Source organism: Phanerochaete carnosa (genome assembly GCF_000300595.1).
Source record: "Phanerochaete carnosa HHB-10118-sp unplaced genomic scaffold PHACAscaffold_4, whole genome shotgun sequence".
Classification (NCBI taxonomy): Eukaryota; Fungi; Basidiomycota; class Agaricomycetes; order Polyporales; family Phanerochaetaceae; genus Phanerochaete; species Phanerochaete carnosa.
In genome coordinates, this window is record NW_006767631.1 from 2,295,886 (window position 1) to 2,309,991 (window position 14,106).

At 53.5% G+C, this 14,106-nt stretch overlaps 5 protein-coding genes across 5 annotated transcripts; 2 read left to right on the forward strand and 3 right to left on the reverse strand.

Annotated features, from left to right (window-relative positions):
* Positions 1–941: 941 nt before the first annotated feature.
* On the reverse strand, positions 942–2,040 carry PHACADRAFT_92693 (uncharacterized protein; the record flags this gene model as incomplete). Its single annotated transcript, XM_007394682.1, has 5 exons — positions 942–1,330; positions 1,388–1,530; positions 1,587–1,693; positions 1,745–1,834; positions 1,870–2,040. Coding segments are annotated over 5 exons (900 nt in total), but the record flags the coding sequence as incomplete, so codon positions are not given.
* A 1,004-nt stretch (positions 2,041–3,044) lies between these two features.
* On the reverse strand, positions 3,045–4,100 carry PHACADRAFT_254304 (uncharacterized protein). Its single transcript, XM_007394683.1, has 2 exons — positions 3,506–4,100; positions 3,045–3,445 (listed from the first exon to the last, which is right to left on the reverse strand). The coding sequence occupies exons 1-2, from the start codon at positions 4,032–4,034 to the stop codon at positions 3,309–3,311; spliced, it is 666 nt and encodes a 221-aa protein (XP_007394745.1). The 5' UTR covers positions 4,035–4,100; the 3' UTR covers positions 3,045–3,308.
* Positions 4,101–5,567: 1,467 nt separating this feature from the next.
* On the reverse strand, positions 5,568–7,773 carry PHACADRAFT_208084 (uncharacterized protein). Its single transcript, XM_007394684.1, has 5 exons — positions 7,502–7,773; positions 7,190–7,445; positions 6,993–7,137; positions 6,937–6,943; positions 5,568–6,878 (listed from the first exon to the last, which is right to left on the reverse strand). Exons 1-5 carry the CDS (start codon positions 7,533–7,535, stop codon positions 6,439–6,441), a joined length of 882 nt encoding a protein of 293 aa, XP_007394746.1. The 5' UTR covers positions 7,536–7,773; the 3' UTR covers positions 5,568–6,438.
* Positions 7,774–8,769: 996 nt separating this feature from the next.
* PHACADRAFT_254308 (uncharacterized protein) lies at positions 8,770–10,860 on the forward strand. The gene is made up of 7 exons (XM_007394685.1): positions 8,770–8,832; positions 8,884–9,489; positions 9,546–9,732; positions 9,782–9,863; positions 9,912–9,999; positions 10,052–10,469; positions 10,529–10,860. The coding sequence occupies exons 1-7, from the start codon at positions 8,798–8,800 to the stop codon at positions 10,787–10,789; spliced, it is 1,677 nt and encodes a 558-aa protein (XP_007394747.1). The 5' UTR covers positions 8,770–8,797; the 3' UTR covers positions 10,790–10,860.
* A 581-nt stretch (positions 10,861–11,441) lies between these two features.
* Positions 11,442–13,760, forward strand: PHACADRAFT_194492 (uncharacterized protein; the record flags this gene model as incomplete). The annotated part of the gene is made up of 8 exons (XM_007394686.1): positions 11,442–11,518; positions 11,569–11,722; positions 11,781–12,397; positions 12,449–12,575; positions 12,623–13,209; positions 13,260–13,516; positions 13,573–13,658; positions 13,716–13,760. 8 exons carry the CDS (start codon positions 11,442–11,444, stop codon positions 13,758–13,760), a joined length of 1,950 nt encoding a protein of 649 aa, XP_007394748.1.
* Between the last annotated feature and the right edge of the window lie 346 nt (positions 13,761–14,106).

Below are 14,106 nucleotides of genomic sequence, written 5' to 3' on the forward strand. Positions count from 1 at the left end.
ATATTCGCCTCCTCCCCTATCTGCGTCTTCTGCAGTCTCCTCATCACCGTGACCCTCGACATCATACCGGAGTTGGCAAACGTATTCGTGAGTGTTTCCCACGCGTCCTTCGAGGTGGTACAGTCGGCGATGTGAACGACGACGGCGGGGGCGCACCGGAGGCGGATGGCGCTTAATGCCTTCCGGTCTTTCGTCTGCCAATCGGCTGCCAGAGCCGCATCAGCAGGTAGGGTCTTCGTACCCTTGGGATATTCTAACAGCGAAGCGAGTGTGAGAACGTCTTGGATTTGAATGTTCCAGGAAAAGTAGTTCTCCGTGCCCTTCAGGGCTTCGATCTTTGGGGAACTGTCCATACTCTCGAGAACAACAGTCTACGGCGGCGCCTAGATAGAGTTCGTTCTGGACGTGGTATCACAGGGTCGATCAAGGTTTGATCAACAGTGGGAAAGGGTCGCGTTGACCCTGCAGGTGATGTCGGTGACCGATGATTAGAGCGCGGGGCTCATAACCTGTTGTGAAAGACTTCGCGCAGGCGGGGGATTCACGAGTAATCAAGGATAAATTCCAAAAATAATACTACATGTTCTTATATAGGTTATCTACTTCCTAATCTGGTCAGACCAATAAAATGTACCTTAGGAAGCTGAGACTATAGAGGAAGCATAACGAGGGCGCAGAGCCGAGAGTGCTCTGCGCGGGTCATATCTAAAACGGGCATGACAGATCCATATTGGGCATGACGACCTAAGCGCGTCATGTCGGTATCCCTACCGGCGCGGCTGATGCGCATCCGGCGCCTCAGATACTACAACATGAACCTTGTCACTTTTAACTTATTCACCCGCTTTGACTTGTCCGTTGCTGCGCTGTCCCTATTCCAGATCAAATTGCTCTTGTTTCGTCGTCTTCTCGCGCACCCTCTCCGTAAGTTGTAGTATTGATCATATGTGCAAGGTCATCTCTGGATAACATAAACACATCATGACGGATACATATATACGCGTAACAATCGTAAGAAACTGCTCATGAAGCACTATCAGAATGAGAATCGTTTCTACCAGAAAATGCAACATCAGCGCACAATTCGAAGGCCCGGAGACTCCGGTGCGTACCCTGAGTTCTCTGCCCTTCAATTGCAGGGCAGGGACAACCAACAAGAACAGAGCCGCAACGATGGCGGCTTCGACACCGAATGTCTGCAATGCGCCATTCTTGGTTGCCCACGGCACCTGGAAGAATGCGACACTGAAGCCGCCGAGTGTTCGGAAGAGGTTGACTAGCGCAGAGATCTCTCCTTGCAGGGTCGGGAAGCAGTCGTTCACGTAGGCATCTGTGGAACTTTAGATCAGCCGCAAGGCACGCGGGACGAGTTGGCAGGACCACTCACAGACGGCGACAGTATTGATCATGGCGGCCGCTTCAGCGATGCCCCATCCCATCACGAGCGCACCGACACTCAGGTGCTTTTGAAACGAGACACCGAGGACGACGAAGCCGCAGATGTAGAGTGGAACGGCGATGTAACAAGTCCTATTGGTACAGCTGTCAGCTGCTGGTCCTTACGCGCTGATTCCACTCATGCATACCAAAGACGGGCCTCAGCCTCGAAGACACCCTCATTCCTGCGAATCGAAAGGTTCATGACCCAGTCGTTAAAGAATCGACCCAAGAGCTCGCCAATGAGGACTGCCACCTGCGCAGTTTGTCAGTTTCACATCGAGGTGCAGCGTGTGTAGCGTCTTACAATAGGTGTAGCATAGCTTCCAGCGATGGCAAATGGTTCGAAGCCATAGCCGACGGGCGGGGGTGAGCCGAGGAAGACGGCGTTCGTTGTCTACGGCCGGAAGTCAGAAGTGCAAACAGCGAAACTGGGATAGAGCCCACATTCATGCCAAAGCTGAAGCCGAAAACGAGAGCTTCAAAGCAGAGAATACCAAGTAGCTGAGGCCTCCAAATCAGCTTGAACCAGATCGAGATGACGTCTCTCCAGGTCGAGCGGTACTTTGTCATCTTGAAGCCGGTGATACCGATGAGAGTCTCTGAAACCTCCAAGCAAACGTTTTAAGCATTAGCGAGACAAGACCATGGCGATAGTCATGTTTGTGCTGGTCTCAGACTCAGCGGAGCGATTGGCTCCCCACACAGGTTCGGGTAACTTACTTGCAAACATCACGTATTGGAACTAGTGCGGTGCCGTGGGCGTGGAAGCTAACAGATTCACCTCAGCTCCTCGCGTGCATAAGAAGAATGATGCAGCGTACCGATGGCCAGCGTGGCGCGAGAGGCGGCGGTCTGGTGTCCCAAGAATCAAGACACTTTCTGGGTAGGCATTGCTGCCGGCGCCGCCTCAAGTACTGTTGATCAAGAACTGCTCGTCTTCCGCGTATCCTATAGTATATGCGATACATGGGTAGAAAACAGAAACAGGTTCTGTCCTCACCACCTCGTTGGCACTTCTGTTGAAGAAGGACTGGGATGGCGAGCCCACGCAACCTCTTGCCATATAGCGACATCACGTGCAAGCTGTCGCCATCACCGCCTTTACTCGAGTGAGAGTCTCGGATATTTTTGCCCGACGGTTTGGCTAGGTTTGGCTATGCGCTGGACTTACAGTACGCGTGCTCGCGCAGCTGCTTCAGTCAATTAGTTGTTGATAATGGTATTCCGCACCAAGGAGCACAAAAAGTTTCGTATATGTTGTTTCAATGCACCATCGAGTTCAAACCATGGTGCAATGGTGATTGCACTACGGACTAAGATTCTCACAGCTTGAGCCCAGAACAAAGTCCAATCACACGACGCTCACCCATTTCAGCAGTGGCAGACTGTCAAGAACTCAAAAGCTGAGCGCTGAGCACCACTCTAAACCATATCTTTTTCACACTGAGTAAGGTCAGCAGCGATAGCAGTCCTCCCAGCTCGACCCCACGGATAGGGGTGAATCTTCAAGCAAAGTGCAGCATTCAGGTTGTCTTGCTTGGAAGCGACACCGTTGCACCCAGAAGTGTGAAACACCTATGCGTAACAGGAACGAAAGTGCGAGAGCGGAGATAGCGTCCGATGTACAACTGCTAATACTGTAAGACCAATTAGAATATAGGAGACCCGAGGTTACTATGAGGAGAGAAGAAGTCCGGAGTGTCAACATGAGTGTACGTTATGCGAGAGAGAGAGAGATATCATGAGTGCCTGTAAAGTCCCAAGTCCATCTAAACAACCATCTTCCATCTTCTACTACCCAGTAAGCCAAGTCTCTTGGATACACTTCAGCAGAAGTATCGAATGAGGCGATGAAGAGGATGGTGTGATCAGTCGCGGAACACTTGTCGCAGGAGAGAGTAGCCGGAGAGGAACATAACAACAAAGGTCACAGCAAGGCTGACGAAGGCCGGGTGCGCGACATACGACGACCATGCGCCGTTGTTGCAGCCTCCACATGTCCAGCCTATTTATATAAACGGATCAGCCGGGTCCAAGCTTTCCTGAGAAGAAGGAAGTTACGCACTGGCTAATGGTGTGTACGCCTGCGGTGAGTACATCGCAAACTGCAATGCGTCATTCTCTGTGAACAGGCCTGGCTCGCGCGGCGCGCCCGGCCCACGATCGTCCCAGATATGTAGAGTATACGTTGCCTGGGCAAGGGGAGTGTTAGGGTGCGCCTGCTGGTATGACCAGACGTCCCATGTCACAGATGTCGCAGAGCCGGGAATGACACCGTCCGTGGGACCAACGGGGTAGGTATTGCCGTTATCGCAAACGGCGGAGACAGTGAGGTGGGTGGGCGTCGATAGCAGATATGTGAAGTTCCAAGCGAAAGTGATAGTGTCGCTCGGTGCGATCTTGAAGTACGACGTCTGTGTCTGCGGGGGTTGAGTAATGGTAAGACCACCTGCAGGGGCAGTCTGCGGGATGCTGATTGTGCTCGTCGACGCCTGCAACGAGCCACTTCCTGACCCCGACTGGGATGCAGAAGACGAGCCCTGCTGGTTCTGATTTTGAGAATTGGAGTTTGTAGGTGCCGGTGTCGCTGACATTGTGAAGTGTCAAAAGAGCGAAGACAATCGACTACGGGGAGAGCAACAGAGACGGCGAAAGCGACAGAGACGGCGACGGCGATGCGAACAAGCATGGCCGCCTGAGCAACGTCCAGAAGGCACTCGTGACACTCATGTCACAAAAATGTCACATCATCGTCACAGACTCTCAGACATCTCTGTCACGCGTGCGGGAGGTGACTCGATGTTTCCGAATCCACGCCATTTGTCCTGCCTCATGCTGCTGCAGAAGCTAAGCGTTGCGATACTTGCTGAGTAATCTCGCAGAAACATGAGGTGTTGGGAGCACTAGGGTTTTCACCTCTTATGTGTCTCTCCGTCTGGACAGCCTTAATTCATGCCGACATCACGGAAGGCAGGAGTTTAGACATGTCCGGCACACTCTATAAGGTGAGTCCGGGCCGTTAGTATGATGTCTCTCTCTGGATTTATGTCCGGTGATAGTGCTTAAAGGAATGATGAAATTGCCCTGTTCCCCGTTGCTGAACCTCGTAGCGAGGAGATCGATCTGCGCCCGCGCAGCTCAATCGTCAACGTCGACTGGCTTCCCTACTTCTGTCTGCAAATAGCTGTCACGGTCCTCGAAACGCGAGAAATATCAATGATGTGCCACAGCCCACCAACGCCCCGTTCGCTCATACCCGTCCTGGCAAGTGATGGTGGTCACTGCGAGAATGCATCGCTTCCCAGGTCTTGCCCTACAGCGTATATAGCGTGGCTGCTGGCAAGGTTTGAGGTCTATTCGTTGGTTTCTCGCTCCGCATCCTTTCGTTCTATCGCTCTCTCTGATACTCACTCAATTAATTCAGCTGTACCAGTACACCACAGCTAATGTCCCCACTTCCCGTTGCATCCTTCCCAGAATGCCACCCCACCTGCACAAGCTCCCGAATGACGACATACTCCCTTTCTATCTCGGATGAAAGTCCACGGTGTTCGGTCTCGCGCCGCCGCAAGGCCATCCCGATGCTCGATCTAAACTATGATGATGAACAGACATGGAAGGACGCACAGCTTTCGGACAATGAGGACTCATCGAACCATCCTTGCAGCCCGTTGATATTTATTGCTCACCCTCAGCCTGGGAGACATTTGAATCAAGGGGATGATAGAAGCATATCCGCTCCATCAACATCAAGACGTCCTGCGACTCTGCCACGCTGTAGTGCCTCCCATGCTGCATCTACAAAAACCAGCATCGCTGCTCTGGGGCTCTCACGCGAAAGCCCCTCTCCGAGCTGCGACCTGCTGTCGTCCCGCTACACACTTAATCCACAGCGTGGGTTCTGGGACCAGCATATTCCACCACGATCCTCTTCACTCCCGCTTTCCCAGCGCGTCGCCGAGTGCGCTCCCATCTTGCCTCTGATGTCCACATTGGCGACCTCATCATCTTCAATGTCCGTTTGCGATGATCGCTGCAGCGAAAAAATGATTTTCGCCGAACCTAATCCCGACGAACCGGAGTACGGTTCAACTGCCAAATTCCATCTTCGCCCGTCATCTGCTGCGTGGCTACGACCTGATCCGTTCGTGGAATCTTCCTCGACAGTCGCTAGGCACACCATCGCCTCAAGCCCGTCTCCCGATGCCCCTCGCTCAGAGACGCGTACTACTCTTTATGATTCCGATAATTTCGAGCCATATTCGCTCATGGGTGCGAGCCCAGGGCTGGCTTCTAGTTTCGTAACCCTTCGAGGTACCCAGAGACTGAGGCCGAAGACGAAAGCGAAGGCGAAGGCTGCAGTCGATGCTCCATCGTCCGCTTGCGCAGACTCACTCACCCGGGGCTTCAAGCGGATAAAGCACCTCACTATCCGTCGCAGCATATCCTCGCTCGAAGCGTTCTCTCCCGCACACTCAGAGAGCTCGGGTCGTGTTTCAGCTGCGTCTACGCCCACACTGTCATCTCCCAGCATACGCTCCTTGGAGAGTCTTGGCGTGGAAGGAGACAGTGTCGGTGAAGACGAAATGAAAAGCGGCTGTTTCGTTATCGCACATCGTATCGTCGGCGATGTATGGGAGCCGCAGGATGTGCACGAGGTCATACCTGTATTGCGCTCGATGAAGGTGTCGGACAAGTTGGGTATCTAAACGGACTTTCATATTTTGTAAGTTTAGCGTTTCTCTGGCGCCTCACATTTGATTCATGATGGATACTCGCCAGCACTTTTCGCAATTCACTCCCCTATCATTATGTATGGACGCGCAGTCTCATGAGTACATTACCGGCTAGACATCTCTGGTGTTGTATTTTCTGTACCATAACTTTCCGGCATCAATTGTCTCTACTATCGCAACATCTGATTGGTGACTAACGGCAGCCTCGTACTTAACAACAAGCTACACTGCGTCAACCATACCGGCGCCGACATGGACATAGCTAGATGAGTACAGCGTCATCTGAGTCTACGACCACGTTCCTGGTGACGTCCTTCCACTCGTCAAGATTCTCCAGACGCTGCTGGACATTCGCTCGTAGGTCCTCCTCCGCATCCTTTCCGAGTACCAGCCACAGTGGCATCTGCTTCCCCTTGGCGGGACCCTCGCCGCGCACGACATCAGCGAGGACGGACATAGACTTCATGGAGTCGTTTGGCTGCTTGCCGTGCTGGTTTCTGAACCGCTTCGCCGCGGCTTCCCGCATAGAGTCGTAGTCTTCAATTGTGTCTCCGCCGAGCCAATGCGCCTGCGCAGTGGCAATGATGCCCGTGCGGTGTGCGCCGGGTTGCGCAATGAGCACGTGGATGCCGAAGGGCTTCACCTCGGTCGAGAGGCATTCGCCCCAAGCGTGTATTGCTGCCTTCGACGAGGCATATGCGCCTGATTTTCATCTGACGTTGAACAGTGTCGTGATTCTTCACGAAAGTGGCTGTCTCACCGATGTACTATTTGAAGTTAGGTATACTGATCGTGTGTACTTGAATGACGACTTACTGGGAACTGACATTTCCAGGCATGCCTGCTTCCCATGAGCACAATTGTTCCCGACTTCTGTTCCCTCAGGAACGGTAAGATCGCTATCGTTATATTCATAGCTGCAAAGAGGTTGATGTTGAACGCCTTCATGTATCCAGTTGCCCTGCAGCGGCCGTCAGAATATACTTATAGCTTAGTGCATACAGGCCACTCACCCCATTTCCTCTGTGATGCCTAAGGAGCCAAGGCCTGCGTTGTTCACGAGAACATCTACTCTGTCCCAAACATCGAACCCTTCTTTCACCTTTGCCTGTATCGCATCAAAGCTGTCGGTGATATCGAGCTGCAGCGTCTTGCAGCTGGGAGACTCGAGATGCTTGATCGTGTCCAGCGAGCGTGCCGTCGCAATGACACGGTCGCCGCGAGAAAGGACTACCTCCGCGAGGGCTTTCCCAAGGCCCGTGGATGTACCTAGCAGAACATGAGATGGAACCTGTGAGCTAGCCGCGTATGTTCAGCCTGTGTACCTGTTATAAACCACACCAGCGACTTCGGCGGCATTCTTCAGTGTAGTTGTAGCGGATAGACAGAGGGAAAAGTGGGATATCTCGCAACGTGCCTCGCAGTAAACGACTCGGGTACTTATAACTTTGCACCGTCCGGCGATGAAACAAGTTAGATAACTGAGTCCCACCTGCAGTACTTGATATTGGGGCTGGTCCGGCTATGATGGCCCGATGAGCGGCGTCGTATGGTCTGACGTACTCACGTAGACTCATGTCGGCCAGCTCTGAGATCCCGTTCCTAGTCCTGTTCTGTGATTCGAATATTGATTCCCCAGTCTGGAAGCCGCGGTTACCTTCTGTCTCGGAGCCGTTCCTCCCGCCATCTCTTTCTTCTTGAGCATGTGCGTGTAGCTAGCTACTTATGCATATGTGGGCGATGACCCCTCCCGGATCCCTCGTCAGTACTTCAGTGACTAACAATCACTGTCACCAAAGCTTAGGCTCAAAAATAACGCAAAACACTAGGCACTGTCCCACCTGAGACACTTGTTTCGTTTTGCCTACATAGTTTGCCATATAGAGCAATAATGGTCATTACATGAGTTTACTAAGAGATTTTCGGAGCTCGAGGTATCTGGCTGAGAACCGCAGTAAAGCAAACTTACCATTAATATTCAGAGATGAGCCATTCCGGAGGTGCCCAGGCAGCTCATACATGTCGGTTGGTTGAAAGAGGGATCACTGGTAGTACACAGCCAGACGATTGAGACTGGAGCTCAACAGATTCAGAGTTCTATGATCCGAGCGCCGTACAGTGCGGGGTGATGCGCCCGGAACTGATGCGCCCCCAATTTGCGTTCAGGCCGTACCGCGCCGCACTTCTGCCCAATGCTCTCTTCACCCCAGCTGCTTACACCCTACTCACGGCAGAAGGCGCTTACCCGATCTGCCTTGGCCCGCCAGCTGCAGCGACTGGATCTTGCAGGACCGTGGAATTCAGCATCTTGAATATTCCTCAAGCTGAATTGTGCCGGTACCGGTGTATGTATATCCTGCGAAGCCTTGTGCAACCCTGCGCATTGAACGTCATGATGCTCAGACTGGACGTTGGCTTCTGATAAAGCCCGTTATCTTCGAGCGTGTAGCTGCCGCTTTGGTTCGGAATACTGGTGGCATGGGCTGGTTGATCATGGGACAAGTGGAACGGAGGTTATCATCGCCGGGGCCGGCATATACAAGAGTCTGCTCAGTCCGACAAATCGTGCCCTCGTGTGTCACCTTCGACCTGAGCGGGAGCAGCCACGAGCAAGCGACCTGATGTTCTTCGAAAGTAGGGCTCATAAGCGTGCATGGTGCGTGCGAGCTTCGAAAGCGTCGCATATCGACACTCACTGAAGTTACAGCGCCGCCAAGCAAGAAGAACGACGCAAGCGCATCGAGGATCTTCCGCCAGAGTACCACACCCCATTGACCGCCTCTGAGAAGAACATCGTCAATCAGCTCGCGTCCGAGACGGTCAAGCAGGTGCAGTCCGGTGCCGCTGACCCGCTCGAAATTCTCCGGGCATACGCGAAGAAGGCCTTCAAGGCGCACGACGCGACGAACTGCCTTACCGAAGTGCTCTTGCCTGAGGCCGAGAGCTGGGCGAAGACATGCAATCGCCAAGGCCCGCTGGCGGGAATGCCCGTCAGTCTAAAGGACACCACGGGCGTCGCGGGCTGGGACGCGTGTATTGGGTACAGCGCGTGGGTCGGCAAGCCGGTGCAGAAGGATTCGGGTCTTGTGAGACTGCTGAGAGATGCTGGTGCTGTGCCTTTCGTGAAGACGAATGTCCCCATATCGCTCCTATCGTTTGAGTCAGCGAACGACGTGTTCGGACGATGCGTAAACCCGCATAACAAAGATCACGCGTCAGGCGGCTCCTCTGGCGGTGAAGCTGCACTGCTTGCGTATGGTGGCTCTCGGTTGGGTATTGGCACAGATGTTGCTGGCTCCGTACGCACTCCTGCGTAAGTCCCCAGTGCACCATAAAAGTTTCGACTACTGATTACTTCGACTCTACCAGACATTACTCAGGAGTTTACACCATTAAAGCATCTATGCACAGATTCCCGAAGACAGGAAATGGCACAAGTATCCCGGGACAGATCGGTATACCTGCTGTGTACTCGCCCATGACGCGCACTCTTGCGGATTTGGAGATGATGTGGCGAGCAATAGTAAGCATGAAGCCATGGGCATACGATCACTCGGTACGCAGTCCTTTTCTTGCTGGAAGGAAATGCTCAGTTACGTGGTTAGTGCGTACCGCTCCCATGGAGAGAGATAGACTTGTTCCCATCGGAGAAGACCAGGTTGAGGTTCGGTGTTATGTGGACAGATGGTTGGTGACGGCCGATTCCTTTCCAACAATCATTGACGACATCCGCAGGTGTCGTTGAGCCCAGTCCGGCTTGTCGGCGAGCCTTGGAGAAAGTCGTGTCTGCGCTGAGGTCCGACGGCCATGAGATCGTCCTAATGTAAGCGCCAGTCCCGCCACATGCATAATAAGAGACACCTAACTTTCCTCAGCACTCCTCCAGACACAGCGAATGCGCTCTCAGTTGCCGGCCAACTGTTATTCGCTGATGCCGGGAAGGCTGTCACGAAACCCGTGCGGCGTAGCGAATGGATGGACGATGGCGTCGTCGAAGCACTCCGCGTACTGCGTCTCCCAGGCATCTTCCGGAAGCTCTACGCCTGGTATTGGCGCTACATCCGGCGAGATGCAGTGTACGCAGACTTGGTCGACGTCTGGCGCGAGAAGACGGTGGAGGAGTACTTCGCGCTCGTCTCGCGGCGCGAGGCTTACCGTGAAAAATGGTTCGACATGTGGAACGAGAACAACCTCGACTTTGTGCTGACTGTCCCGAACTCACTTCCCGCGGTGCCGCACGGAGGCATGAGATATGGATGGACGGCTTGCGGGTATACGTTCTTGTTTAACCTTGTGAGTGATTTATGTTTGGAGCTGCGGGGCGGAGTAATTTGTTAACGACATATACGCAGCTTGACTACTCCGCAGGCGTGCTTCCGGTCACCAAGGTCGACCGCACAAAGGACACGCTGCGGAACTTCAAGCCGAAGAATCATCTCGAAGCCAAGCAGTACAGGATGTACAACGCAGACAAGATGCACGGTCTCCCAGTGGGCGTGCAGGTCGTCGGCAGGCGCCTTGAGGAGGAGAAAGTCTTGGAAGGGATGAAGCTCGTGGAGAGCTGCTTGCAAAGGCGAGGACGGGCATACGAGCTTCTCGAGGTGGAGGATTGATCTATAGCCACGTCTCTGCGAGGGCAGCTGAATATGATACGTCTCTTCTCTGACGGTGCTATGTCGTACTGAGCTTGCTATGGACGTTTGGCTGACAATCGTGGCGGCAAATAACCTAGTTAGGCAGGTATCGGTGGCTGGTTGACGTAACGTTGCGGGAGGGGCTCAAGCACAATAAAGTTGGCTTCGCGAGTGGTCATTTAACACTCATTCTCTTCCTGCCTCTACCTTTGACTTGCACCAACAGCTTTGCTAGCAACGATGCAGCGTTTTGTATATGCGTATATTCGTAGCCTGCAGGATCGTCCTAGCGAACGATTTTAGAAGGTGCATGCGCTGTAGCTTGCTGCCAGCTGAACCTGCCAACGTTGAGCGCGGGTCCAGCAAACCTCGCCTATAAGGCCCAATGGGAACGTGACGAGGAAAGCCAAGAGAGATTTTCAGCCTCAGGTGTACCTTCGCTGCCGCTGGCCCTTGGCATGCCGAGGATGAGCGCAGGCGAGCTGCGTATTCTATGGTGAAGATTTGTTTCATCGCCATACGCAGCCAGAGCGGGCGGCGGTCACACAAGAGTATAAATTCGGAAAGTCGACGTCACCATTGACCCATAACCCTTACAATATCCCCCTCTACTCTCTAACACCCCACCACCATGGAGGCCCTTCGTCTACGCAAAAAGTACCCCGAGGTCTCGCAGGATGAGCTGTTCGACCTCATCAATCGGTTCAAGTGTGTATGTTCTGCCACAGAGCCTGATAGTGAGACTGACGAGGGTCCAGTGCGATATCTACAGATACCCCAGGACGTGTCGACAAGAGCAACGTCTTGCAGGTTCTGCAGTCGAGCGGAGAGTCCTATGACCGCGCGCGAGAGACTCTCAAGCACGTCAGTGTCGATGCTAGTGGAAAGGTCGAGCTAGAGGACTGGGTTGAAGTATGTCTGCACCGCTCGCGCATCCTCGGAAAGGGGTCTCACAAGTACTCGGTTCTAGCTCAACGTGAAGCTGAAGCAACAAGCACCACCGACGGCACTGCCCTCGAAGGCTGGCAAGGTCACCGTCCAGGGCTCGAACGCAAATGTCGCACACACCATCAACGAGGATGAGCGACGCGAGTTCACTCATCACATCAACTCTGTCCTCGAGGGCGACCCAGATGTTGGAAACCGCGTCCCCATCCCCACAGATACTTTCCAGATCTTTGACGAGTGCAAAGATGGTCTCATTCTCTCCAAGCTCATTAACGACTCAGTGCCGGAAACGATCGATGCCCGTGTGCTCAACAAGCCAACGCCCAAGAAGCCTTTGAACGCGTTTCAGATGACAGAGAACAATAATATCGTTATCACGTCTTCGAAAGCCATTGGATGTTCGGTCGTCAACATCGGCTCGACAGACCTTGCGGAGGGTCGGGAGCATCTCATCCTCGGTCTCATCTGGCAGATCATCCGGAGGGGTTTGCTCAGCCAGATTGATATCAAGATTCACCCCGAGCTGTACCGTCTTTGCGAGGAAGGCGAGACTATCGACGATCTGCTCAGGCTCACTCCTGATCAGATTCTGCTTCGTTGGTTCAACTACCATTTAAAGGCTGCTGGCTGGAAGCGGAGGTGAGTACTCTTACATACTCGCGCGCATCCGAATGCTCATGTTCCGCATAGAGTGAACAACTTCAGCCGTGATGTCAACGATGGTGAAAACTACACTGTCCTGCTAAATCAGCTCAAACCCGAACAGTGTTCTCGGGACCCTCTCCAGACCCGCGACCTGAAGACGCGCGCAGAACAAGTATGTTGCGGCCCAATATTCGAAGTTCGATGCTAACATCACTGCAGGTGCTTCAAAATGCAGACAGGATTGGTTGCAGGAAGTATTTGACGCCTACTTCCCTGCTCTCCGGCAACCCCCGTCTAAACCTTGCGTTCGTCGCCAACCTCTTCAACAATCATCCCGGTCTCGAGCCCCTTGACGAGCAAGAGGCCAAGGACTATGGTATTGTCGAGGATTTCGATGCCGAGGGCGAGCGCGAAGCGCGTGTCTTCACTCTTTGGCTCAACTCGCTCGGCGTCGAGCCCGCAGTGTTCAACCTGTTTCAGAATCTGCGCGACGGCCTCGCCATCCTGCAGGCATTCGACAAAGTTCTTCCCGGCAGCGTCGTCTGGCGTCGCGTCAACAAGCCCAAGGCAGGCGCGGTCGACGTGCAGCCGCAGACGTACATCAACGAGAATGGCGAGGAAGAAGAGGTCGAGATCGGCGTGACGCCGAACCAGTCGAACCTTTCGCGCTTCAAGCAGGTCGAGAACTGCAACTATGTGACCGAGCTCGGCAAGCAGAACGGCATGCACCTCGTCGGTGTGCAGGGCTCGGATATCGTCGACGCCCAGCGGACGCTCGTTCTCGGTCTCGTGTGGCAGCTCATGCGGTAGGTTTCTCGACTTTGTCGTTGCATCTTATCCTCATCTCCTTTTCCAGCATGAGTATCACGAAGACGCTCAGTCAGGCAGCCAAGGGCCGGCCAGTCGGCGACCAGGACATCCTCAAGTGGGCAAACACGACTGTGCAGAAGGGCAAGCCAGGGGCGCGGCCGATCCGTTCGTTCAAAGACCCGTCGCTCACGACCGGCCTCTTCCTGCTCGACCTCCTCGAAGCACTGCGGCCCGGTATCGTCGATCCGAGCCTTGTTATCAACGTCAGCGAGGCCGGAGACTATGAGGATCGTCGTCAGAACGGTAAGTGTCATTTACCGTGGGTGACCGAGTGGAACTCTGACATTGTATATGTGCAGCGAAACTTTCCATCTCAATCGCGCGTAAGGCGAACGCCCTTATTTTCCTAGTGCCCGAGGATATCGTCGATGTTCGTGCACGCTTGGTGAGCCGTTTCTCCGACCTCTCTGTCTCCTTATGGCTGCTTACACTTGTGTTCCAGATCATGACCTTTGTCGGGAGTCTCATGGCTCTGGATCAGCACTGAGTGTAAATATTTAAGGAAGGAAGCTAGGTTTGTAGTAATACCGGAAATATTAAAGAGACGCCATGTACGCTACGATTCCATAGGATGGTCGTATTCTTTTCTGTCTTCGACGACCGGCCGAGGAAGAGCACGGGAACTATTCAACGTGTGTCCCTCCTCACTGAAAGTTGTCTCGCCAATCTATAACATAGCAACATGTGACCGCGCTGTCATCAGTTAAGCAAAGACTGGTGCTACATAACCAAACCGGGTAAATGGCGATTGCTTACTTTTCGAGTACAGCTGTAAGTGTTAGAATAAGGGAAGCAGTAAGCTTAGCAAGCTGAACCGAGGCTTACTTCTTTAA

What these genes read in the sequence shown, in the direction of transcription:
- PHACADRAFT_254304 (XM_007394683.1), bottom strand. Translation starts at nt 4,034, where the DNA reads ATGTCAGCGACACCGGCACCTACAAACTCCAATTCTCAAAATCAGAAC. An exon ending in GGCGTACACACCATTAGCCA is followed by an intron (nt 3,446 to 3,505) that starts GTGCGTAACTTC and finishes TTATATAAATAG; the next exon opens with GCTGGACATGTGGAGGCTGC.
- PHACADRAFT_208084 (XM_007394684.1), bottom strand. Translation starts at nt 7,535, where the DNA reads ATGCCGCCGAAGTCGCTGGTGTGGTTTATAACAG. An exon ending in GCTGGTGTGGTTTATAACAG is followed by an intron (nt 7,446 to 7,501) that starts GTACACAGGCTG and finishes ATGTTCTGCTAG; the next exon opens with GTACATCCACGGGCCTTGGG. An exon ending in GGCATCACAGAGGAAATGGG is followed by an intron (nt 7,138 to 7,189) that starts GTGAGTGGCCTG and finishes CGGCCGCTGCAG; the next exon opens with GGCAACTGGATACATGAAGG.
- PHACADRAFT_254308 (XM_007394685.1), top strand. Translation starts at nt 8,798, where the DNA reads ATGTTCTTCGAAAGTAGGGCTCATAAGCGTGCATG. An exon ending in GGCTCCGTACGCACTCCTGC is followed by an intron (nt 9,490 to 9,545) that starts GTAAGTCCCCAG and finishes CGACTCTACCAG; the next exon opens with ACATTACTCAGGAGTTTACA. An exon ending in ATACGTTCTTGTTTAACCTT is followed by an intron (nt 10,470 to 10,528) that starts GTGAGTGATTTA and finishes ACATATACGCAG; the next exon opens with CTTGACTACTCCGCAGGCGT.